At 45.8% G+C, this 21,957-nt stretch overlaps 1 protein-coding gene and 1 long non-coding RNA gene across 3 annotated transcripts in view; both read right to left on the bottom strand.

The window, feature by feature from the left end:
- The window catches only part of RAB31 (RAB31, member RAS oncogene family), a 71,856-nt gene extending 69,424 nt beyond the window's left edge, over positions 1 to 2,432 (bottom strand). Inside the window, exon 1 of one of the 2 annotated variants that reach the window (XM_075416477.1) lies at positions 2,332 to 2,432. In XM_075416477.1, coding sequence (XP_075272592.1) covers positions 2,332 to 2,370 — 39 coding nt within the window. In that variant the 5' untranslated portion in view covers positions 2,371 to 2,432. The remainder of the gene's footprint in view (positions 1 to 2,331) is intronic. The other variant, XM_075416478.1, reaches the window with a different exon arrangement.
- Positions 2,433 to 17,214: 14,782 nt separating this feature from the next.
- LOC142360862 (uncharacterized) lies at positions 17,215 to 21,894 on the bottom strand. Its single transcript, XR_012763460.1, has 3 exons — positions 21,346 to 21,894; positions 19,424 to 19,476; positions 17,215 to 17,303 (listed from the first exon to the last, which is right to left on the bottom strand). It is a non-coding gene; the product is annotated as an uncharacterized LOC142360862 (long non-coding RNA).
- Positions 21,895 to 21,957: the final 63 nt, after the last annotated feature.

The following is a 21,957-nucleotide window of genomic DNA, read 5'->3' as shown; positions in this document are numbered from 1 at the left end:
ATTTTTGTAGCCCTCCTTTGGACCCGCTCCAACAGTTCCATGTCCTTCTTGTGCTGAGGGCTCCAGAGCTGAACGCAGGACTCCAGGTGAGGTCTCACCAGAGCAGAGTAGAGGGGCAGAATCACCTCTCTCGACCTGCCGACTCAGAGGTGCAGCCTAGGGCTTTGTTCAGAAGTGGAGACAGATACACATTTACAAACCAATTTAATCGCTATTTCTAACAAGGATGGGAACTCACCTTGGGACTCGGACATGCCAAACTTGACTGATTATCAGGAGATCTACTAGATGTAATACAGAATAACCTACCAGGTCCAGGACCTACCGAAAAGACAACCGTCAAGATTCCTCTTGGTAGATCTGAAAACATACTTCTGAGTTGCCATCTAGCCTCCAAGCAGATCAGAAGCTTAGTTCCTGCACTTGTTCACACGGTCATGTGTGAGGTTTCCCTGTTCTGGACATCTGTCTGAACTTCCTGAGGGGATTTGTCATATGCAGGATTCCTCTCTTTCGGGAAAAAAGAGTGTCAACCTCCATGGTAAATGAGAGGTCTACGGTCAGAAGTAGCTGGTTTTCTAGGATTATACCCTATTAAAACTCAGGAAGGAACATCTCACTAACTAGTAAGCAACTATAACTACAGGCACTTAGATACTCCTAAGCATTCCCACCACAACCCAATCATTTTAATGAATCTACAGAGTAATTGCATACTCTTAGTAACACAGAGCTACTTTGTAGGTTTCTTTTCCTGTCTTAAAAGAAGTAAACAATTGCCTTGCAAAACCTCCACTACATTTTAATGTTACAAAACAGCAATAAATAAGGGGCAAGAGGAATGGCATTCCACAAGACACTTCCTAAAACTACAGGATTTTCTGCTGAGGAAAAAAAAAAAAATACAGACACATCCACATACTCTACCACAGACTCCTCACGTTTGTATAAACCACTTTTCTTTTGTCCTCACGCCACTTTAAAAATTGAAGGCAGGAATTCTAACTGAGAAAGGAGCAATAGTCACTGCCAAACACTTTGACTTGAACTCTCCAGTGGCCTGGCACCACGTCCTGGCACTTACTCCACGGGCAAGGTACCCACTCCTGCTGTGGTAAGCGTCGACACCAATCAGAGAGAACTGGAGTGCCTGTATTTGTTTGCTTTTAAAATGTTCAGCTCACTTGTACCGCATGAAAGGGAATTCACTCTAAAACACCTTCATTCATGCAGCTTTTCCGAATGTTTATGGAGACCTTAGTGCGGCCGTTCAGTACCTGAAGGGGCCTATAGGAAAGATGGGGACAAACCTTTCCGCAAGGCCTGTTGTGACAGGACAAGAGTGGTGGTTTTAAACTGAGGGAGGGTAGATTCATACTGGATATAAGGAAGAAATTTTTTAGCATGAGGGTGGTGAAACACTGGAACAGGTTGCCCAGAGAGACAGTGGAGGCCCCCTCCCTGGAAACATTCATGGCCAGGCTGGACAGGGCTCTGAGCAGCCTGGTCTGGCTGAAGATGTCCCTGCTCACTGCAGGGGGGTGGGCTAGGTAACGTCTGAAGGTCCCTCCCAACCCAAACCACTCTATGATACGGACCTAAAAGCAGCCTAACTCGCACCCGGTAATTTGAAATGTTTGATTTTTTAAAAATACCCAACCCCCGAAGGAGGGATGCCCCGCTGGTGACCGTGGGGAGTGCCGGCCCTGCCCTCCCGGCCCGCCCGCCCGCTCTGCCAAGGAGGGGGGGAAAAAACAAAAAAAAAACCCAAACAAAAAACAGAAAAGCCAAGGAAGAAAAAGCAAGGGCAGAGAGCACATTCCTGTCAGCGACGGGAGCTCCGGAGCAGCCCCGGCACCGGCCCGGCACACGGGGGCCCGGCAGCCGGAGCCACCACAGGGGCTGCCCCCGGCCCCCGCCGCTGCCGCAGGGGCTGGGGGGAGCCAGCGCTGCCCGACCACCGGCCCCGGACGCCTGCAGCGGGGACGGCGGGCGGCGGGGCCCTCCCGGGAGCCTTTCGGGGCCCCGGCAGTCGAGGGGGACCCGCCGGGGGGGTCACCGCCCCCGCCCCCCCAAAGCCGCTACGCCCTTCTCACTTTTAAAAAGTTCGGAAGCAAGACAAAAACGAAACCAAAAAAACCACTAAAGCCCCCCCCCCCCGCAGGCCGGTGCGCGGCTGCCAAGTCGCGGCGTGGAGGAATTCACCGCGGCCGAGCCCGGGACACGGCAGACGCGGCAGACGCGGCACCCGCGGCGGGGCGGGGGGCTGGAAGCGTTCCCCTGCTTAGCGAGCACCCCATCCCCCGCCGCCCGCCGGTCCCCTCTACTCACTCCGAGCAGACACACTTTCAGCTCGCGTATCGCCATCATCTGCCCGGGGCCCGGCCGCTCCGCATCCCCCTCCGCCGCCGCTCCGCTCCGCTCCGCTCCGCCCTGCCCCGCCGCGGCGCCGCACAGCCCCCCGCGCCCGCCCCCGGGACGGCCCCGCCGCCGCCGGCGGAGGTCACGTGCGCGGGGCCCCGGCCCCGCCTCGCCCCTGCTCCCCCCTCGAACCCCCCCGCAGCCCCCCGGGTCCCGTCTGCGGGAGGGCTGGGGCGTGCGGGGGTCGGCTTGTGAGCGGGGAGATGCCGTCGAAATATTTGCTTTTTTGGAGAAAAACAGCCGCTGAGAGAGGGCACCCGGCCGAGCCCCGCGCACCGCGTGCTGGCCTGGAGGCGGGATCCGAACCCGTCCACCACCTTCGCTTTTTTTTCAGTTTGACTTACTCTGGGGACAAAGCGTTTAAAACCATAACTCCGTGTTTTACCGACGCTGGCAACGCGCACCCACGTGTGATGAAAGCGGGCACCGTCGGGCTGACGGTGCGGCTGCGCCCCGCGTAGCGAGAAGTTGCGCTCGGCGCTCGGCTGCAGCTGACGCTAGGGCCGGTCCCCCAAAATCGGTGAGGGGGGTTCGTAACTGCCCCGCTTCACTCTCAGTAGCCAAAGCCCCAGGATTCACGGAGAAGAGTTGCACGCTGCAGCCCTAGGAAGGCGGAATAACATCACCTGTCAGGTATTCTAAGTCAGAGCCTTGGTTCTAGTTTTATTTTAATTTCTTTCACTGATTTGTCAGGTAGAATTGCTAAAGGGAAATAAAGAAAATCTGATGGGGGACCTTATAAATGCTTATAAATATCTCAAGGGTGGGTGTCAGGAGGATGGGGCCAGACTCTTTTCAGTGGTGCCCAGTGACAGGACAAGGGGCAACGGGCACAAACTGAAGCACAGGAAGTTCCGTCTGAACACGAGGAAGAACTTATTCCCTCTGAGGGTGACAAAGCACTGGAACAGGCTGCCCAGGGAGGTTGTGGAGTCTCCTTCTCTGGAGATATTCAAGACCCGCCTGGACAAGGTCCTGTGCAGCCTGCTGTAGGTGACCCTGCTTCAGCAGGGGAGTTGGACTAGATGATCCCCAAAGGTCCCTTCCAACCCCGACCATGCTGTGATTCTGTGTGTGATTAGTCATTGTGAGATCACTGCCACGTCATTAAGGAGCTTCCTGGCAATAAACTGTTGTGGCGTTCATTATGTCGCTAATTAGTTCCACGTTGGGTCTGACATGCTGATAAGCTGGAAGGAGATGTTTGCGCTCTTCCAGAGCTCCCACATCCTAGGCCAAGGAAACGCTTGGAACAGAGTGGTTGCTATCCCCAAGGGGGAAAACAGAAAGCATTTGTGAAGGGGTGTCACAGCCTGTTGGGAGAGAGGGCATCAGAAGAGAGAGGTCAAAGGAGAGGCTCGTCAGGGAGGTGCTTGTGGTTAAATTAAGCTTTTCTCTTTTTTTAGGAGAATTTGACAAAGAGAAACAAAACACAGCAGGTTTTCAGACAACTGATACAGAATATTGCTAGGATTCTGTCCGCTCATGATTTTTCCACAAGAATGCGTTGTAGAATAAAGTCTTTCAGTAAGCAAATAGGATATGCTCACTAACCTAGAACTATTACAGGTTGCATTCATAGCACAACTAATTTAAAGGAGCTCGACATTCCAGCCAGTAATTAATTCTACAAATCGAGATATGAATTTTTAAGGTTTTACATCAACTCTCTCCATCCTTTCTTTCAATTTTAAGTCTGAGTTAAACGTTGCTCCTCTACCTTTGGTTCAGACTTTTCCACTATTCAGGGACTGAGATTCACAGACAGTTATGGTTCACGATCGTCTTTCCATAAATTCTTCTCTTTTTTTTTGTTGTGTCTTTAAACATTTCCATGTCTTTACTGTATCCCATTAGTCATCTATCCCTTTTCTTTGGTTCAGATTTTGTAATTCTTGAAGTTTGTGAATTTTTGCTTATTTTACATGTGAAATGTTATACCAGCTGAATTAATTTCAGCAAGAAACACTTGAATTCCATTAGATTCTAATCTAATCCACATTAGGTTGTGGATTACAGAAAGAGACTGGTAAATGGTGCACTATGTTCAAAGCTTGTCAGTGTCACAAGCACAGCTTGAGGGCTTGTCCATAGGTGGGCTTGCATGAAGCTACAATGATGTAGTGGTAAAGAGAGCAACCCTACAACAGATCGATGCACTTTACTGCACGTGCATGGAGTCTGCAGTTTTAACCGACGCACCTTAACTTTCTGAAACCTCTCAATGCAGGCGTGCACTGGCGTACAATTAATGAAGTTCCAGTTTGCGAGAGCACTTGCTTGAGCCCATCCATTTTTGAGACGGTGATACATCCCGCTGACTTCAAAGGCACGTAAGTACACCTCTGATTGCTGGCGTGACTCAGCACCGCCCTCGCACAAAACAGTGCTGGAGAAATTTGCCTGGGAAAACAAGTCAGATTCCCATCTTTCTTCTGCTTTGGGGAAACTTCTCAAATAGACAGTGGTGAAACAGGAGCCCTCGCTAAAAAAGGTTAAGGCCCAGACCTCAAAAGCTTACTTCTGAAGACACCAAATAACTAATTAGCTACTAATGAGCAAGCAAATTGTTTAAAAAGGTAGCATGAAGATGGCCCAGTGGAAGCTGTTCAGGCTGAAAGAGCAGGAAAGGCAATGTTAAGGAAGGGCAATTTCACTTGCACAGGCAAAAAGTCTGAAAAGCCAAACCAAAAATGGACAACAAGAGGAAAAAATAACCTGTTCTACTCATTTAAACGAAGAGTCTAGGAACAAAAAAAAAAAAAAAGGAAAAAAGTAACCCCCAAAATTAGGGAGACAAGAAGAGAGAAAAACAATAATACAAACAGATGTGCTGCTCCAGTATTAAAAAAACCTAATGACGTTCATTCTTCCAGGAACTGGCATAATCCATGTGTTTGTCTGCATGCAAGACACTGTGGTCAGGAAAACATTTTTGAGGAATTGGTCATGTTGCAGTGTTTTCAAATGGCTGGTTAAAAGCAAAGAAAACAAGTCTTTGCATCCTAAAGGTTTTCTTTTTTTCCCCTTGTGTAGCATCTTATTCGATGAATAATTTTAAGTTTTGAAGCAATGATTTACCTCACTTCTTTCTATGCAACTCTGTTTTGCGTTTGGGAATTGCAAAGCCAAGCAGCCTTGTTTCTGAGCAGCTTTCCTTTAGAGTTGCAAGTAATCCATGCTTGCCGTGGAAACCATTTGCTTCAGTGTCCAGAAACTGGAGGAGCCAGACCATCCTTAATTTATTCTAATTTTATAACAGTGCAATTGCACTAATCTCAAATTAATTGCTCCTTACTGTGAGAGATTTAGGTCCTCAGGACTGGGCTTAAGCCGGCAAGATGTGATCTGGCTCAAGGTGTTTCTGAGAGTGATAAAACTGGGAAGTTTGTTCAGGCCTGTCTCTGTCTGGAAATTCAAGGTAGTACTAGTTGCAAGCAGGACTCTCCTGTCACTCACCCGAGTTTTTTCAGTGTAACACCACTGCTTTCATGTAACAGCAGAAGGAAGACAGCCTCCTGCTTAGAGGCACAAGACCAGGAGTAAGAAGACTGTGCTACGCTCCTACCTGCAGCATTGGCTGGCTGTGAGACCTGGGGCTGGGTACCTAACAGCGCTCTGTCCCCGCACGTGGTCCTCCAGCGGTTGGGGACAATGGTAGCTGGGGCTACTGCCGCCCTCCTCTTTGCCCCTAACAGCGTGTTCCTGCCCCTCTGTGGCTTGTGCTCATAGAAAATTTGTCCTATGTTTAAAAGTTTCCTACAACCTCAGCCTCTTCCTCTCTAGAAGTGGTGTACTGGCATTTACCTGTATTGGTAGCAAACTGGATGCTTCTGAGGTGCTGGCAACATTCCTAGGATTATGAAGGCTTCTGCCTTCCTCCTCCTTCTTTCTCTCTCCGGTGAGTGACCTACGTAGAGAAAGGTTTGTCCAAGACCCTGATGTGTGCCCAGCTCCCAAAACTGCTGTTCTCTGTCCCAAGCACCTGATGAGTTACTTCCTTTCTCCCACTGTTGCTTTCCCTCTCGATATCTTGGCAAGCGTCTTCCTCGCATAAAAATGTTATCCCTCCTCTTCACTGGCAAATTCAATCCAGGCCCTCCTACTATGGGCTGCCATCCCAGCTCTTATTCCCAAGGCACAGAGCAGGAGGCGAGTTAACTCCACACTGCCTGGGGAGAAATGCCTCTGTGTCCCACAGATGACACAAATGTGCAGTACAGTAATGACTGCTGCCAGAGAAATGCTGCTGGTGCCTGCCCAAGGAACTGCCAAAAACTTTTAAAAGGAAAGCAGCTGCTGCTGAGCAAGCAGTTCTTTGAGCAGGAGGAGCAGCTTCCAGCTCAGACCCTAGATCCCATGCAAAATCCAGTGGTTACGAAACGGCTAGAAGTCTGGAAGATGCTATTTTTTGCTCGTTTGTTTACTCAGAAGGCTCCAGGGAGACTTTATAGCAGCCTTCAAGTACTTAAAGGGGGCCTACAGGAAAGACAGGGAGGAACCCATTATCAGGGAGAGTAGTGATAGGACGAGGGGTAACAGTTTTAAACTGAAAGAGGATCAATTTAGATATTAGGAAGAAATTCCTTACTATGAGGGTGGTGAGGCCCTGGCACAGGTTGCCCAGAGAAGCTGTGGATGTCTCCTCCCTGGCAATGTTCAAGGCCAGGTTGGATGGGGCTTGGAGCAACCTGGTCCAGTGGAAACTGTCCCTGCCCGCAGCACGGGGGTTGGAACTAGATGGTCTTTAAAGGTCCATTCCAACCCAAACCATTCTGTGATTCTGTGCTTGATTCTATGGTATGCTCTGAGAAGGCATCATGCCACTCGCAGACATGAAAACCAGAGAAGTGCAGGGATGACCTGCTGGAGATTGAGGACCTGAGTCTGATTTCAGTCACATAGGCCTTAAGCCACTGCAATTTTTTAACTTCTGTATGGTTATTCCACTTCGTTTCACATGCAAAAACTGAATTAGCCCATTCATAGCCCACTGGTTCCAGCATCAGTGCCAGGAGAATCTGCAGCTGCCTGTTACTTCATTTTATTGTAGTGTTGCTTCATGTTTTAACATCTCTTGTTTGTGGCATTTATACGGTCCAGTCACTCCCTCCTGAAGAGAAAATCTTCTGGAAAAGGTTAGAGGCGAGTAAACCTCTACAAGATCCTACTTGCACTTTCAGTGCCAAGGACGTTGAAAAGCAGCATTATTGCTGTTGAAAAAATAACTGGGGGTTGTTTGTATAAAGCTTACCGGCATGCTTCTTGATAGACCTTGAAACAGATGCAGTGTTCCTTGTCATGGTTTAGCCTGGCTGGACGCCACGTGCCCACCAAAGCCCCTCTGTCACTCCGCCTCCTCAGCTGGACAGGGGAGAGAAAACACAATGAAAGGCTCGAGGGTCAAGATAAGGACAGGGAGAGGTCACTCAGCAATGACTGTCACAGGCAAAACTGATCGAATTTGGGGAAACTAATTTATCACCAGCCAAAATGGAGTAGGGTAATGAGAAAATAAAACCAAATCCTAAAACCCCTTCCCCCCACCCCTCCCGTCTTCCCTGGCTCAACTGCACTCCCCATTTCTCTACCTCCTCCCCACAAGCGGTGCAGGGGGAGGGAGAATGGGGGCTGCGGACAGTTCGTCACACGCTGTCTCTGCTGCTCCTTCCTCCTCACACTCTTCCCCTGCTCCAGCTTGGGGTCCCTCCCATGGGAGACTGTCCTTCATGAACTGCTCCCGCATGGGTCCTTCCCACGGGGTGCAGTCCTTCAGGAACAGGCTGCTCCAGCGTGAGTCCCCATGGGGTCACAAATCCTGCCAGCAAACCTGCTCCAGCGTGGGCTCCCCACGGGGTCACAGCATACTTCAGGCATCCACCTGCTCCGGTGTGGGGTCCAGCACGAGCTGCAGATGGGTATCTGCTCCACCATGGACCTCTATGGGCTGCAGGGGGACAGCATGCCTCACCACGGTCTTCTCCATGGGCTGCAGGGGAATCTCTGCTCCGGTGCCTTGAGCACCTCCTCCCCCTCCACTGACTGTGGTGTCTGCAGAGTTGTTTCTCTCACATATTCCTGCTCATCTCTCCTGCTGCAATATTGCTGTTACACAGGGGATTTTACCCGTCTTAAATACATTATCCCAGAGGTGCAACCACCATCGCTGATGAGCTTGGCCTTGGCCAGCAGCGGGTCTGTCTTGGAGCTGGCTGGCATTGGCTCTGTCGGACACGGGGGAAGCTTCGGACAGCTTCTCACAGAATCCACCCCTGTGGCCCCCCCACTATCAAAACCTTGCCATGCAAATCCGGTACATCCTAAAGTGGTTGGGAAAGATTTTTGGCGGTATAAATGTACATTTTTCAAGAGGGTCGAGTTTACTGGTTTATGGCTAATAACCAGGGGAATCTCCTGTCACAGGCGGATGCTTGTGAAAAGTAATGCAAGTTTTCTCATTCTTTGCAAGTGATGTGCCATAGCCCCAAGCTAGTGACAGCGCTACATTTCTCCACTGAGACTGTTCGATGGTGAAAGAATAAAAAATGCTCTTTTCTTACACCTGAGAAATAGAAGCCAAAGTACAACTTGAGAACACTACAAATACCATAGGCAATTAAACACAAAGAAAGAACAAGAACTAGCTGAAGCAAAATATCAGCTCAATTAAAAAATAGACATAAATTTGCCTTAGATGGATTTGGACTGGAATTAGGAGTAGGGTTTTCCAAGGCTTTGGAAAATTTTTGTAATAGTAGTTGTCCGAGCAACAAATGAAAAGCAAACTAATTTAAAGGTAAAGCTCAGTGTGTGTAAAAGGAAATTTCTGAGATGACCTGAAATAACAGAAGTCATGACTCAGTGATCCAATAGATGATTTGCCTGTATCGCTAAGTAAATTTGCCAGTCAACACCAACTGTTGAGGCTGGACATCAGGCCTGGTGTGTCACAAATGAATCACGTTAGAGCTCTTTCTACTGAGACTGAAATCACCAATGTATTTCATTTAGTCCAGCGAAAGCCATCCAGCTGCTTCAGCCTGTATATTACCTTCATGGTATGAAGGTAATCCTGTATATACAGGATGAATTTATACATTAAATTCCTGATGAAAGCTCCATATCTTACTATCAATCTCCTTTTCCGTATGAACCTTATGAAAATATTTATGTAAGCCGATGATGCTGGATGAGTCGTTTCTCATGATGCGTTCTGTACAAAACCATGCCCGAGCGTGCACGTGTTTGCAGTGTAAACAGCAACCCAAACAAAATGTTGTTGTGGTTTCACGTACCAAGGCGCAGTCCAAAACAGGGGGGTTCACTGACTGTGGGCATCCAAGGCTGCGATTCGGTAGTGTCCGTAGCTATTGTAACATGTTTCGTTTTGCAGGTCCTCTCCTTGGAATGCCAATTTTGAGCACAGTTTGATGAGACAGCGTGGTGATTACTATGAGCGAGACCATGGAGGTGACATGAACTGTCTCAGTTTACTTTCAGTGGCACTGATACTCATTTGTTCCATTCTTTTCATGCTTCTGGCATAGCTGATACCTGTTAGCTGCTGCTTGAAAAGGTAATGTAAAGATCAGCTTCACCCAGCTAGATGTTGTCTGATTGGAGCAATAATTGGAGAAAGGTCTCTACTTCGGAACACAAGGAGACGTTGCAGCAGGACAGCGATACCTTCTTGCCTTCCAGCTCACTGCAGGAGCAGCCCAGTGAGGGTCTCCTTGTGAATTACAACTGGATTTACTGAACAGTAATGCTGTTTCCTTCTAGCTGTATATTCCACAGTACACTACTCTCATACAGAATAGCATAGTGTCTAGCGGTTAACTTTGGCCAGTTTACCACCATTAGCTTTGTACGGGGTGAAGGAGCCTGTGTTTACTACCAGATGAAAGGAGGGCATCCACAATTCTCCTTTTAATTAAGTTTAGCCTTGTAAATTATGAAAAGAGTATTATATAAAGGCCAACGTTTTATTGTCAAGCAAGCAGGCTCCTATTGTGCATATTGCCAAGGAGAGATAACAGGGCTTTTATACTGTCAGAAATTTGTCCTGCCAAGTGGGCACCAGGTTTGTCTGAAACATGCCCAGTGTGTGTGTGCTGCCAGCCAGAGAAGGTTTGAACTTCACATTGATTTTTCTCATTAAATCCTCAGGCAGTGAATGCATGTTGATAGGTGCTTCCTCTGGTTACAGAAGACCCAAGCAGGCATCTTCCAAACAAGCCTCGAAGGAAAAATTTTCAAATGAAAATGCATCTACCCATCCTGGCCTTACAGTAGTTTAGGTGGTGAGTAGGGTGTCTGTAGCCAGCTTGTGGTGTCACTCCTATCTTTTTGTCTGCATCAGTGGAATTGGGTGTTCATTATAAACAATTATGAGGCAACTAAAAAAGAAAATTCAGTTGTAAGCCAGGTGGTGACTCAGGAGACTTATCTTATGGACAAAAGTTGATTGATTTGTTTAGATTTAACAGTGAGAGGGTTCTTTGCAGTCCAAACAGTAAATAAAAAAACAATCAGAGAAAGAAATCTCAAAGAAAAATCTGATCAAGAAATTCCCATCAATCCAAAAAGCTCCTACCACATGAAAGTTAGAGCTCCTAACTTCTTTTTTGTGTGTGTGTTTCTGCTATGAATAAAATTTTTGTGTGTTTGAATGAGTTTACATCAGAGTCTGGGAGTGTGACCTCTCCTCTTCCCACCACCAGTGTAAACAGTCCTGAAATGCAGAGGATGTTTGATGTAAACTCCAGATCCCCTTTTGGGTCTATGTACTTCCTGAGGACAAATTAACCCTTAAACAAACCTGCAGTTTAGCAAAGTCTTGACAGCACCGGTTAGAATTATTGCTGTTACAATGTCTGTATTTTTCTTTTCAGAACAAGTCCTTATTTAATATTTGTTCCAATTTCCATGTACATCAGTGGTAGTACTGCCTGTTTATGGGCTTCAGAATTTGCCTCCAACACAGCTAATCTGAGTTTGTTGAAAACTAAAAAAAAGTGAGAAGTCTGTGTGTTTTCTTTGGTAGGTATTTGAATGTTTAGTAATAAAATATTTTACAAGGGGGAAAAGAATGCACTGCTTTATCAACAGCTTTATTTTTCTAATGAATAGTAATAATATAGTAATATCTTTAAATAAGCAGTAACTTGTCGGGGCCTTGAGTGCACCAACAGATGCTGATTACCCTGACATAACTAATAGCGAAGAGACTACCCTGAGGATCAGAAATTGGAAATATGCACAATGCAGCGTACTTTATCAGTCCAGATTTGTCACCCTCCCCTTCAGTCATTTTTTGTTATTTCTTTAAAGGTGATTGAATGGTGATGGGTGCATCAAGTCCAAAGATCCTGCAGTGTACTATGAGGCTCTAAATGTTACTTTTTAGGACAGTTAAATGCCAAGCAAAGCTCTGTACTAAACCTGCATTCTAAGGGTGTGCAGACGTACCTTCACCAAGCAGCAGGTAGATCAGGAAATAACATCCCTCACCTTCACAGTCAGAAAAGTTTTAAGAACTGATGACAATAAACATAATAGAGCAATAACTGGAAAGGTCAGTTGTGAAAGTATAGTTTAAAGAGAACTGGCACTAGTTATCTGCAGTAATGGAGTCAGTGAAGTGAAGATGAATCTGCAGGACAACCTTAGAGAGAAGCTACCACAGTCATAATCTTTCTAATGATATCAGGAGGGTGATAAAATGGATTAGAAAATAATTAAATCTGACACTTTGACAGAGACAAAATATCATTCAGTCAAAACCCAGAAAGAGTCAAAAGTCTCATTCTGGTGTTAGGACATGTTAAAAAAAATATCTCTAGGTTGAACTCTTCAACTCTTTGTTGACGTCTGAGTTCAAGATAGCCCTACTGAAGCCAAATCCTTTCAGTGAGGCAGGAGATGTGGTCCCCAGCCCCCTGGTCCAGGTGTTCATGGAGCCATTAGCAAGGGAGGGGCTTAGCCCATGAACGATTCAGACTTTACTCGAGCTACTGTCGTTCACTGAACTTCTGGGCGTGTGTCTCGACCATAATCCTGCTTCCAAAAAAGCTCAGGTGAACCGCACCTCGGTGGGAATATCCGTCCCCTGTGGCTCCTACACGGAGCATCTGGGTGACCTGGGTCGCAGCGCTTGCTGGCGGCTGCAGAACAAACAGCAACCTGGAAAGCAGGGAAATCGGAGCTCTGGAAATAACGGGGGATTTGGGGAGCTGGGTCGCAAATGATTTGCGCAGAGGATGGGGAAAAATTGAGCTCCCGGCTGGCTTTATCCCGCAGGAAGGGGAGGTAAGCGATGCCGTGTGAGTACAAAGACTTCTACCCAAAAGCAGAGCTGCTGGGGTGCCTCATCCCAGAGCAACAGCAAGTTCATAGCGTCTTATTTATTCCAACACAGGAGTGAGGGCATAAGCATCCCTTTGAGGGGACACCTATTCTACACCTGTTCTTGGACTGGTCCCCCCAAAAACAAGCTCAAAGCAGGGGCTGGTAGGTTTGTTTATCTAGCCGAAGGGAAGAAGTAAAATAGGCAAGCAATCAGGCTCAACATACGTATCCTGTGTTAGTGGCACCTAAGCAGCTAAATGTGGCAGAAAAAAAGGATGCAGAGATTTCTGAGGATAAGAACACATAAAGCCTATCTTCCAGCAAGACGTGCTGCTCCCAGCTCTATCTTTGTGAAAGCTCTGCCTCTGGATCAAAGAAACAAAATTGCTCTAACAGCTTGGTTTTTCAGGATAAGCCACGTTTCCACTGCCTCTCTTCTAACTTGCATTGGCACGATGTACACTGCCTGCTTTTCTGTTTACTTACCAAAAGTTATCGTAAGTAATGCATACAAACTAGAGCTTTCCAAGAGAAAGAAGTTTTGCTTTATTCTCAAGTTCCTAATAGATTGAAATTTTGTTCCCTGACAATGCTGAGAACAGTACAGGTTAGCTTTTAATGGACAGCACAGCAAGCACAGCCTTCTATTTCATCTGTTTCTCACTGAGGCAAATTACAAACTAAAATCTTCCCTGTATATTTTATCGAATTTAAATTTTAAAGTCCATTTGAGTGAAAGGATGTAATATATTATTTAAAGCTGATCCATTAACCCATGGGTTAATAGCATTCATACTCTTCAAAAAACACAGTTGATTGATAGGAAATTTTGACAGCTAAATAGCATCTGTGCAATATTAATTCTCTATACACACACGTTGAAATTCCAAAGTCAAACGGAGAAAGCCCTCTGAAAATGATATAACTGCACTGTTTCCTATACTGAATCCCTTCCAGCACCGGGGCTGGAGTTGGAGTGCTTCTGTTAGCTGCTGTTAGCAGAAGAGTTCCCATCTGCCCTGGTTCTGTGGGAATGTGAATCTTGCAAGCTCCCTCTCCTCCATAAAGCTCTTGCTTATGAAACAGGGTATCTACAGCCTTCCTTCTGCTAGTTTTCTTTTTATTCCAGTAAGCTGTCCAGCCTCATGAATGCATTGATTTTGCCACAAAGGCAGTTAGGACCACTGTAACAACATCATTTAGCCACTGAACCATACTGAGGCATTGAAAAATAGCACCAATATCGTTAAAGCAAGGAGCAAGCCTGTCTCCTCTGGCTCCCTGACGCACAGTGTGTGTACAGCGTGGTGCTGGGTACGCAGAAAAGCGGACCACGACACCCCTCAGCCCTGCGGGGCTGTGGGAAAGCATGGCCGGGCTGCTGAGGTGGTTCAAAGTGCAGAAAGCAGGGATAAAGGCAGACTACTCTGTTCCCGCTGTTCAGCAAGCGGTGTGAAAAAGAGAGACATAATTCCTGATCAGGAGCCAAAGAGAAATTAAACATAAGGAATTTAAACAGATGTTTTATAAATGTAACAGCTTGCTTTTTACTAATTGAACTTAGGAAACCTATCACTTGTACCAGAATGAAAGCCTCTGAGTAGGACTCAGTTTCCCAGTGTTAGGGCTCTTTGTTCTCAGTACGAGTGGCTCCTTAGTCTGAGAAACAAAATCAACACTGTGGTTTTCCAAGTGCTGCCTGGAAAGAGATGTGAACAGGAAGAGTGCAGAGAGAGTGAGGTATGTGCATGCAAATGTGCAATCACAACAAATCCAGCTCAGCAGGCTTATGGATGCTCAATTAATAGCAAAATTGTATTTAAATAAAGATGTTGCAGCCACCCTGTTAGAGAACAGATAGAATTTTCTTCCGTGTTGGAGCTGCAGACAGTGTCCCTTTAAATCAATGTTATTTTTATTAATTTTATTCATTTCCCTGCCCTTTATTCCCAACAAGTCTGACTGTAGTCTCATTGCCAATGGAATATCTGAGGGTGAACAAAGCAGATTTCTCGTTTACTTTGATATTTCACAGGGGTTCATTGGAATAAATGACACTTGGAAATATACTGAGGTTCTCATGGGCTAAATCCATCTTTATTCAGAAAGAAGATTTCCTGTATGCTGTGCTTGACAAACATATTCCGCTAAATCATTACTTTGATCCCACCCACATTCCAATACCACTGTGCATACTTTGTCTGACTTTCTTTATGAATCACCCAATAAAACACACCCAGTTCAAGATATTATTGGCAATGCTACAGTCTGCATACATTAAATCTCATTTTAAACAAAAACCTTTGAACCTGAAATGTTGCCAGTGCTCAAATCCAAGAATAAGTCAAAATGCTGTAATGTAAATCTTCTTAATATACCTGACACCCTTGAACTGTTCCCACAGTTAAAAAATATTACAGCTTATATTTTTACCAACTCCAGGCACCCAGTGGTTCGAGCCCCGTATGATGGTAAAAAAAAAAAAAAATTAAAAAAAATGGTCATTTATATATCAAGTGAAAAAAGCTGATCTGGAAATTATTGAGACAATGAGCCTAGCCGGGAGTTGCTTTAGGACTCTAATTGCCCTTTCACATCTTAGGTAGTTTAATTAAACAAAAGAACTATTTTTAGACCAGACAGCTCTTTAAATTTTTTGATACATACTATTACAAATCATCTGGCCCTGTATACTGACAGATTTGGTAACTCATACTGTATCACCATCTCCCTCAGAGATTATACATGGGGGTTTATGTTTATTTGTAACCCTTTTAGTTTTGTGTACATTTATTTCAGAAAAAAACCCCCACTTCATTCTTTGGATTCCCTCCCAGTTCAATAGCTGAAAAGTTCTGTGTAGAAACTGGCACATGTCAAGAACCATCATTCAGTTGGCCTCCTTATTTTGGGTAGCTTTTGGGGATTGTTTTCTGTGTTACACAATCCTTTCTCACGGTCTGTAGATTCTACACATTTTCTAACACTGTAAATAACACACACATCGAGTCTTTTAGAATACTCTCAGCCTCCTCTTTTAGGGGAACAACAATTTTGATTTCAATTATTTCTGCAGTGAATTGACCTCTGCTATATTTTGCATATATTTGACTGGTTTCCAAATGTCATGCCACTGTCTGTCCATACATCTGTCTGGGCTCAATGCTACATGAACTGTAATCACACAGCTGCTGATTGAGTTGGAGCACAAGCAGAATGTTCACATCTGCCCTCCAAAGACTGTACAAACACACACATCTAAAGACTGACTCTTCCAGAGGTCTAAAATACACGTGTGTAACTGACCCTGAAATTCAGTGTGCTTCCTACAAGAGCCAGGGTTATCTAAACAAAGAGTTCTTAGGACGTAACCCTTTGACTTCTCCACCCGTCACGTTTTTTAGGTTTGACAGGTCCTAGCAATCGCACAGACCAGGATAACGAGCCATGTCCCAAAGCAATCATTCTCCTGACATGCGTCCCACTGGCACCTACTACCCTTCGAATCAGCAAAAAAAAAGAATATCACCTACTACCTTTCGAATCAGCTTCTCTGCCTGGAGAGGCACGTTCCCGATTCTCCCTGACTAAACTAATTCAGTTGCTGGCTGAATAGGGTGGCTGAGAAGACTTCCAGCCGGCCAGTATTCAGATGGGTTGTGAAACAGTGTCACTCTTGAAACTGACCTAAGCCCAGTTCAAATCTGAAAAAGGTCTGCAGACAGGTTGCCAGACTCCACTTCTGCTAGGATTTGGGTTTTGTTTCTATTTCACTTTGGAGAAATGCAATGATGTGAGTATAAGAGAACAGTAAGAAAGTTCAAAAACAGTTGATGAAAACAGAATTAAAAGTGCTGTACACAGCAGCTTGCTGAGAGGAGTTCGGGACTGCGGCGCAAGAGGGTGGGGAGAGCTAGTGCTGTAGTAAGAAAAGAAAGGATCACAGGAAGGGACAGGCTGGAAGGCTGTGGAGCTGATGTTGGAGGACAACTGCCAAAAGGAAAAGCAGGTTTGGCAGTAGTGGTAAGTCAGTCCCATTTGTCCCTCTGAGATGTGTTCTGGGATCTGAATACCTCATCTCTGATTCAGAAGAAGAAGAGTGTGAGCTGATTTTATGTGCCAGTATCTAAGCAGACCTAGAGAGATGCAAATTTAAATGCAGTAGACCAGGAAATGAAGGAGTGAATAAATGCAAATATATTAATCTGAAAATCAGGTTAGGTATTGCCAGGTAGGGACTGGCTGGGTGGGGAAGGGAGACTGAGTGGGCTGAGGAAGGGCTGGAAAGCCTGGCTGACTCAAGGGCCAGTCTGACAGGGAGGCAGGGTCTGGCCTGGCATACAGCCCAGAGCTGGCACATCAGGAGCCACGCATTAGACTGCTACCTGCCATATATGTAATGGCATCAGAGAGCAAAAATATAGCACAGAAGATTTTTTGGGGTATGTTTTATTTCATTCACTATTTTCCATCTTAGGCCTCAAGCAGTATCAGGCCTACCACTTTGCTTCTTTTCTTCTCCATTTCTTTACCTGTAAGACAAGAATAAAGACATTTATTTCCTTTCAAAATGATTTGGAGGGTTGGGGGATATTGGTATCTACCACAATAGTATCCCAGGTGCACATATATGTGGTTGCTGTAATTTCTTGAAATAGCCAGAATTCGGGATTTTTTTCTCTCTGCTCAAAAACAAACAAACAAAAATCAATGGGCAATTCAGTGAGGAAAAAAATCAGTTTCTGGTTGCCCAGTCTTGTTTCCTTCCAGCATGTCAGGGAGACACAAACCTCTGAGAACCAGGAAATCCAGAGCTAAGCTACATTGGTTCAACCTGAACCTGCCTTGTTTGATCAGTGATTCAGTCTTCCTGTAGCATACATACGCATGACGTGATTCCTGAAGCACAGCATCTCAGAGCTGTAGCACAGCTCTCTGAAAGGAAAACCTGTGTCCACGTGAGTGCTACTGAATGGGGAATCCTGCTCGTACGCTGCACTTGAACACCGAGACACAGTTCCCTGAAACAGCCTCTGATGCATTAATTCTTTGCCCTCTTCCACAGTGAGCTTGAGCACCTATAGGATCAGATACAGACCTAGACTTCCACTTGCCTGCTATAAAAATCACAGATCACCCTCACACAGCGTCTGTAGCCAAAGGAGTTGGGTCTATCACCACTGGTGGTAGTCTTAATCGCAAAATGAGGCATCAAGACTTGTCTCCTGATTTACATGCCTCTCTCCCTTTTGCCCACACAGCTACTATCTTCATGCCTTTGGTGTGATAGATTTGCTTGCAAATTCATGCCAAGGGCAGCTGCAAGCTCCAGGTGCAGCCTTAACGTTGCACCAGGGTGCACCTCAGTTAGGTATTTCCTAGTTTTCGGAGGTTTGAGCATCACTTGAACTTGCCACTCAATTTGTTGCTGAACTGGAATGACACGAGGAACCCACAAGGCAAACTTAACTTTGTATTAGCCAAGCTCTTTGTCAGCAAATCTAGGTGTTAATTTATTCATGGCTGGCATGCTAACACATTTATAATCTTTCTGCGGGGCCTTCACTGGGAGCAGTGGCAGATGGACTCTGATGTTAAGGTTCACAGGCAGTCACCAGCTCATGCTCTTACCGAGGAAACAGGGAAAATTAAATAAAACTGATTGGTGCACAGTCAAGAACTTCCACAACCACAAGGGGTGTACCAAAAAGCCCCTTTTATTGGAGGGAGATAATAAGAACAGGAATAAGGAAGGAAAGGAGAGAAGGAAGGAAAAGCTTCATGGCGAACACCTTTTCTTAGCAGAAATGCTTCAACATGAGATACATTTTCAAATGCAAATCAACTGTGTCCCAGGCTTCAGCCACCAGGTTTTCATGTGTATCCATTTGTATTACACTTGCTTAGGTGTGTGTATGTATCCTAATCTGTGTGTTTAGTCATGGGCTAGTATTGCTTAAGCACTCTGTAAAGAACAAAAAGGTGCTCTATAAAGTAAACAGTGTATAGATTAACCATAAAGCACAACATATGCGTGCAGACAGAATCCTGGGGGTGGACAAGAAAACTATGAGTCAGTCTTACTCAAAGAGGATAAGCTGTTGCCTTGGTGCACCAGCAGTCTAACCCTGATACATTTTTTGGTAGGCTTTATAGGAAAAGAGTTTTGCAGAGGAATCCGAAGGAGTTTAGCGAGATGGCTGTGCAGATATTTATGCAAAGCTCTTCCCACGCACAAAGGGTAGCCTGGGAGAAATGCAAAGCTGGTGAACGTGTGGGCATTGAAAGCTGGCATTGTTGTCTGATCAGCCTTGCGTCTTCACAGCAAACGAGAGAAAATAGATAATATGGTAGATAATAACATAATAGATAATATGGGTGAGTTCTTGGGGCTGCAGAGTTTTTAAGCCTGAGGTCCTTATATATGGAGCAATTTTGACTGAAGAAATGTCACTAATCCAACTACAGAACATGCTGCAGGAACTTCTAGGTGGATGTTGGGTATCTTGTGTCTAGCTTGGTCACTTGTGTAGGTTTGAAAGGATTTATGTAGTACTTTATGTAACTACTATGTCTTGCTGATTGCTGTGGCCTTTTTTGAGACACATCACGTAGACAGCAATACAGGTGTCTTTTATCACACGCAACATACCTTGCCAAGGAGTCTTCCATTTGTATCCTCCCATCCATAGCCTTGGCTTCCACCTGTTGTAGTGTGTTTTTCCATGAGACAGAGTGTGCGAATGTGAGTTTATTTCTTAAGTTTTATATTTCTCAGTGCCTGCAAGGTTACTCAAACGGACTGTGGGAACTCCAGCACAAAGTCTGCCAGAACGTTTTGGCAGGTGCTACATTGCTTGCTCCTTAACACGTCTCATCTAATGAAGCAAGTCTGTCATGAAATTTTTCTTTCATAATTAGATATGTTATTTCAGAACAGCAGTTCACCACGCTGTCTGCAAGAGTCCACGTCTGTCCTACACTCACGGGGTCTCTGCCTGCCTTGCTTGTGACCAGTGGCAGGGAATCTTAAAATCAACTCGAATGCTGGATCTGGCCCTTCAGGGATACCTTAAGGTGTACCTGGGGATTTAAAGGCCTCCTGAGGCCGAGACGCTTAGAAATATCTGGTTACTTTTCATTAAGTGGGATTTTGCATTTTGTGTTGGCAGGAAGCCAAATAATTTTTTATATTATTATTGTTATTTTTTCTCCTCCATGTGCGTATCACTGTACGAGCCAAAGGCTTTGCCACAGAGTTTCTACTTGCAGAGGAACAGACCTTTCCTGACGGCTGCTAGCAATGGTGCTGGGAACAACTGCGCCTGAGGAACACTGTCTGATGTTCTACGGCTAACACATAGCAAAAAAAATTGTAATTCCTGAACAATTATAATTTGTCTGGCAAGGCTAAATCACACTGATTCTTCTTATCTGTGCTATTTAAGCACCACACAGCCCTGCCTACAGAGAAAGAACTAACCACCACTTAAGAAGATCATATGCCTGTAGGAAGATCCAAAATTCATTTGCATGAATTTATGTTAAGTATGATCTCTTGCAATCATAATTTTTCCTTGCTTTATTGCATAAATCATTCTTCCTCTCTTCAAACAAATATGTACATAGAAATACAAAGATCCTAAATACTCTAGAGACTATTATATATGGGGCAATAATTAATTGACAGTAATTAACACTACTAATACACTTGTAAGAGCAGTAATTCTGGTGCATTCCAAATTATAAACCCAGTTGTCATAGATGTATCTCACCAAGTTTCCTCCCTCTGATGATAAGGGCCAAGGTAGCTTTGACACCCTCAGACCACAGTAATCTATGGTTAGTGTGCATTACTGCCTCTTTGTAAAGAGCTGGGAAAAGGAAACAAACCCCGCGATCCTTTCAGTAAAATAAAGCACAACGCATTTTAAGCTCTGGCTATTAAATTCAGAGGAAGCAAAACCGGGCCTTGATTGTGGTGAAGGATGTAGAGCGGAGAGGAGCGAAAACTTCCTGAAAAACTCGTGGTAATAGAGATGATAAAAATGTGATCTTCAGGTATGCTTTGTTCTTCTGCTGCAGGTCTTTTGCTATTACACCCAGCACTGCCAGCTATGTGGGATGTCAAACATTTCCCATTGATCTCTTCTTAAATTACACTGGCAGAAAACAAGATGATTCATATAACTTAGTCATGGTGAATTTACATGATTTACTCAGATTTTGAGGTTATATATCTGAATACAAGCAGGTGTTGGATAATCAGTATCCAGTAGGCCCTAGTGACTTGTCTAAAGGTTGTACGGGTACAAAGCAGGGCAGAGCTTGTTCTGTAGGATCGTAAGGAAAAGGTATGTATGCATTTTAAAAGAAGATTACACATTTTCAGCCACGATGGCAAAAAGAATGAATGACTATAGAGATTTAATCCCTGCCTGACTTATTTACAAAATAGAAACCACCGTACCATGTTAAAAACCAGCTTACAAGACATGCTGTCAAACATTCACCTAAAAACAGAGCTACTGAAAGTGCATCCTTTTTCAAAAAAACTAGCCAAAAGTAACTCACTCTGCTTTCCTGCGTATCAAGAACTCCATCCATTACTACTGAAACAAGAATCGGGCTGCGGAAGACTCAGAGAAGACTCCCGGGTAGCGTCAGTCACGGTCCTTTCCTTTACCGAGTGATACCTCTGGTATCAACTAATAAGAGAATTTTTTTTCAATCCGACATTCTTACTCTTCCAATTCACAGCGGGAAAACTTAAGGAAAGAGCCGGCAACGGCCACCAGCGCTCACCACGGGGCACGGCCAACGGCGGGCACCCCCGCGCACAGCCCCAGCCAAACCGCACCTTTCGACCAGGGAGGCCGCAAGGCACCCGGCGGGGTGGCGGACCCTGCTCTCCGGGTGACTCCGCAACGGGGTCCGGCGGGGCAGTCCCGGCGGCGGGGCCTGCCCTCAGCCCCGCCACCCTCCCCGCCCCTCGGCAGGAGGAGCCCCTCGGTGACGGAGGAGGGAGCGGTGAGGCCAGGTGAGCGGGCCGTGCCCTGCCGGTCCTCGGTCCCGGCGCCCGCGGGCAGGGCCGAGCCGGGCCGGGCCGGGCCGGGCGTGAGTCAGAGCGAGGGGCGGGGAGGCGCGGCCGCCTCAGCGCCGGGCGGAGGCGGGGGCAGCGTGTCC

The sequence above is a fragment of the Opisthocomus hoazin genome, chromosome 3 (genome assembly GCF_030867145.1).
Source record: "Opisthocomus hoazin isolate bOpiHoa1 chromosome 3, bOpiHoa1.hap1, whole genome shotgun sequence".
NCBI lineage: Eukaryota > Metazoa > Chordata > Aves > Opisthocomiformes > Opisthocomidae > Opisthocomus > Opisthocomus hoazin.
Note: the sequence above shows the minus strand (reverse complement) of the source record. Positions and strands in the feature narration are given on the sequence as shown.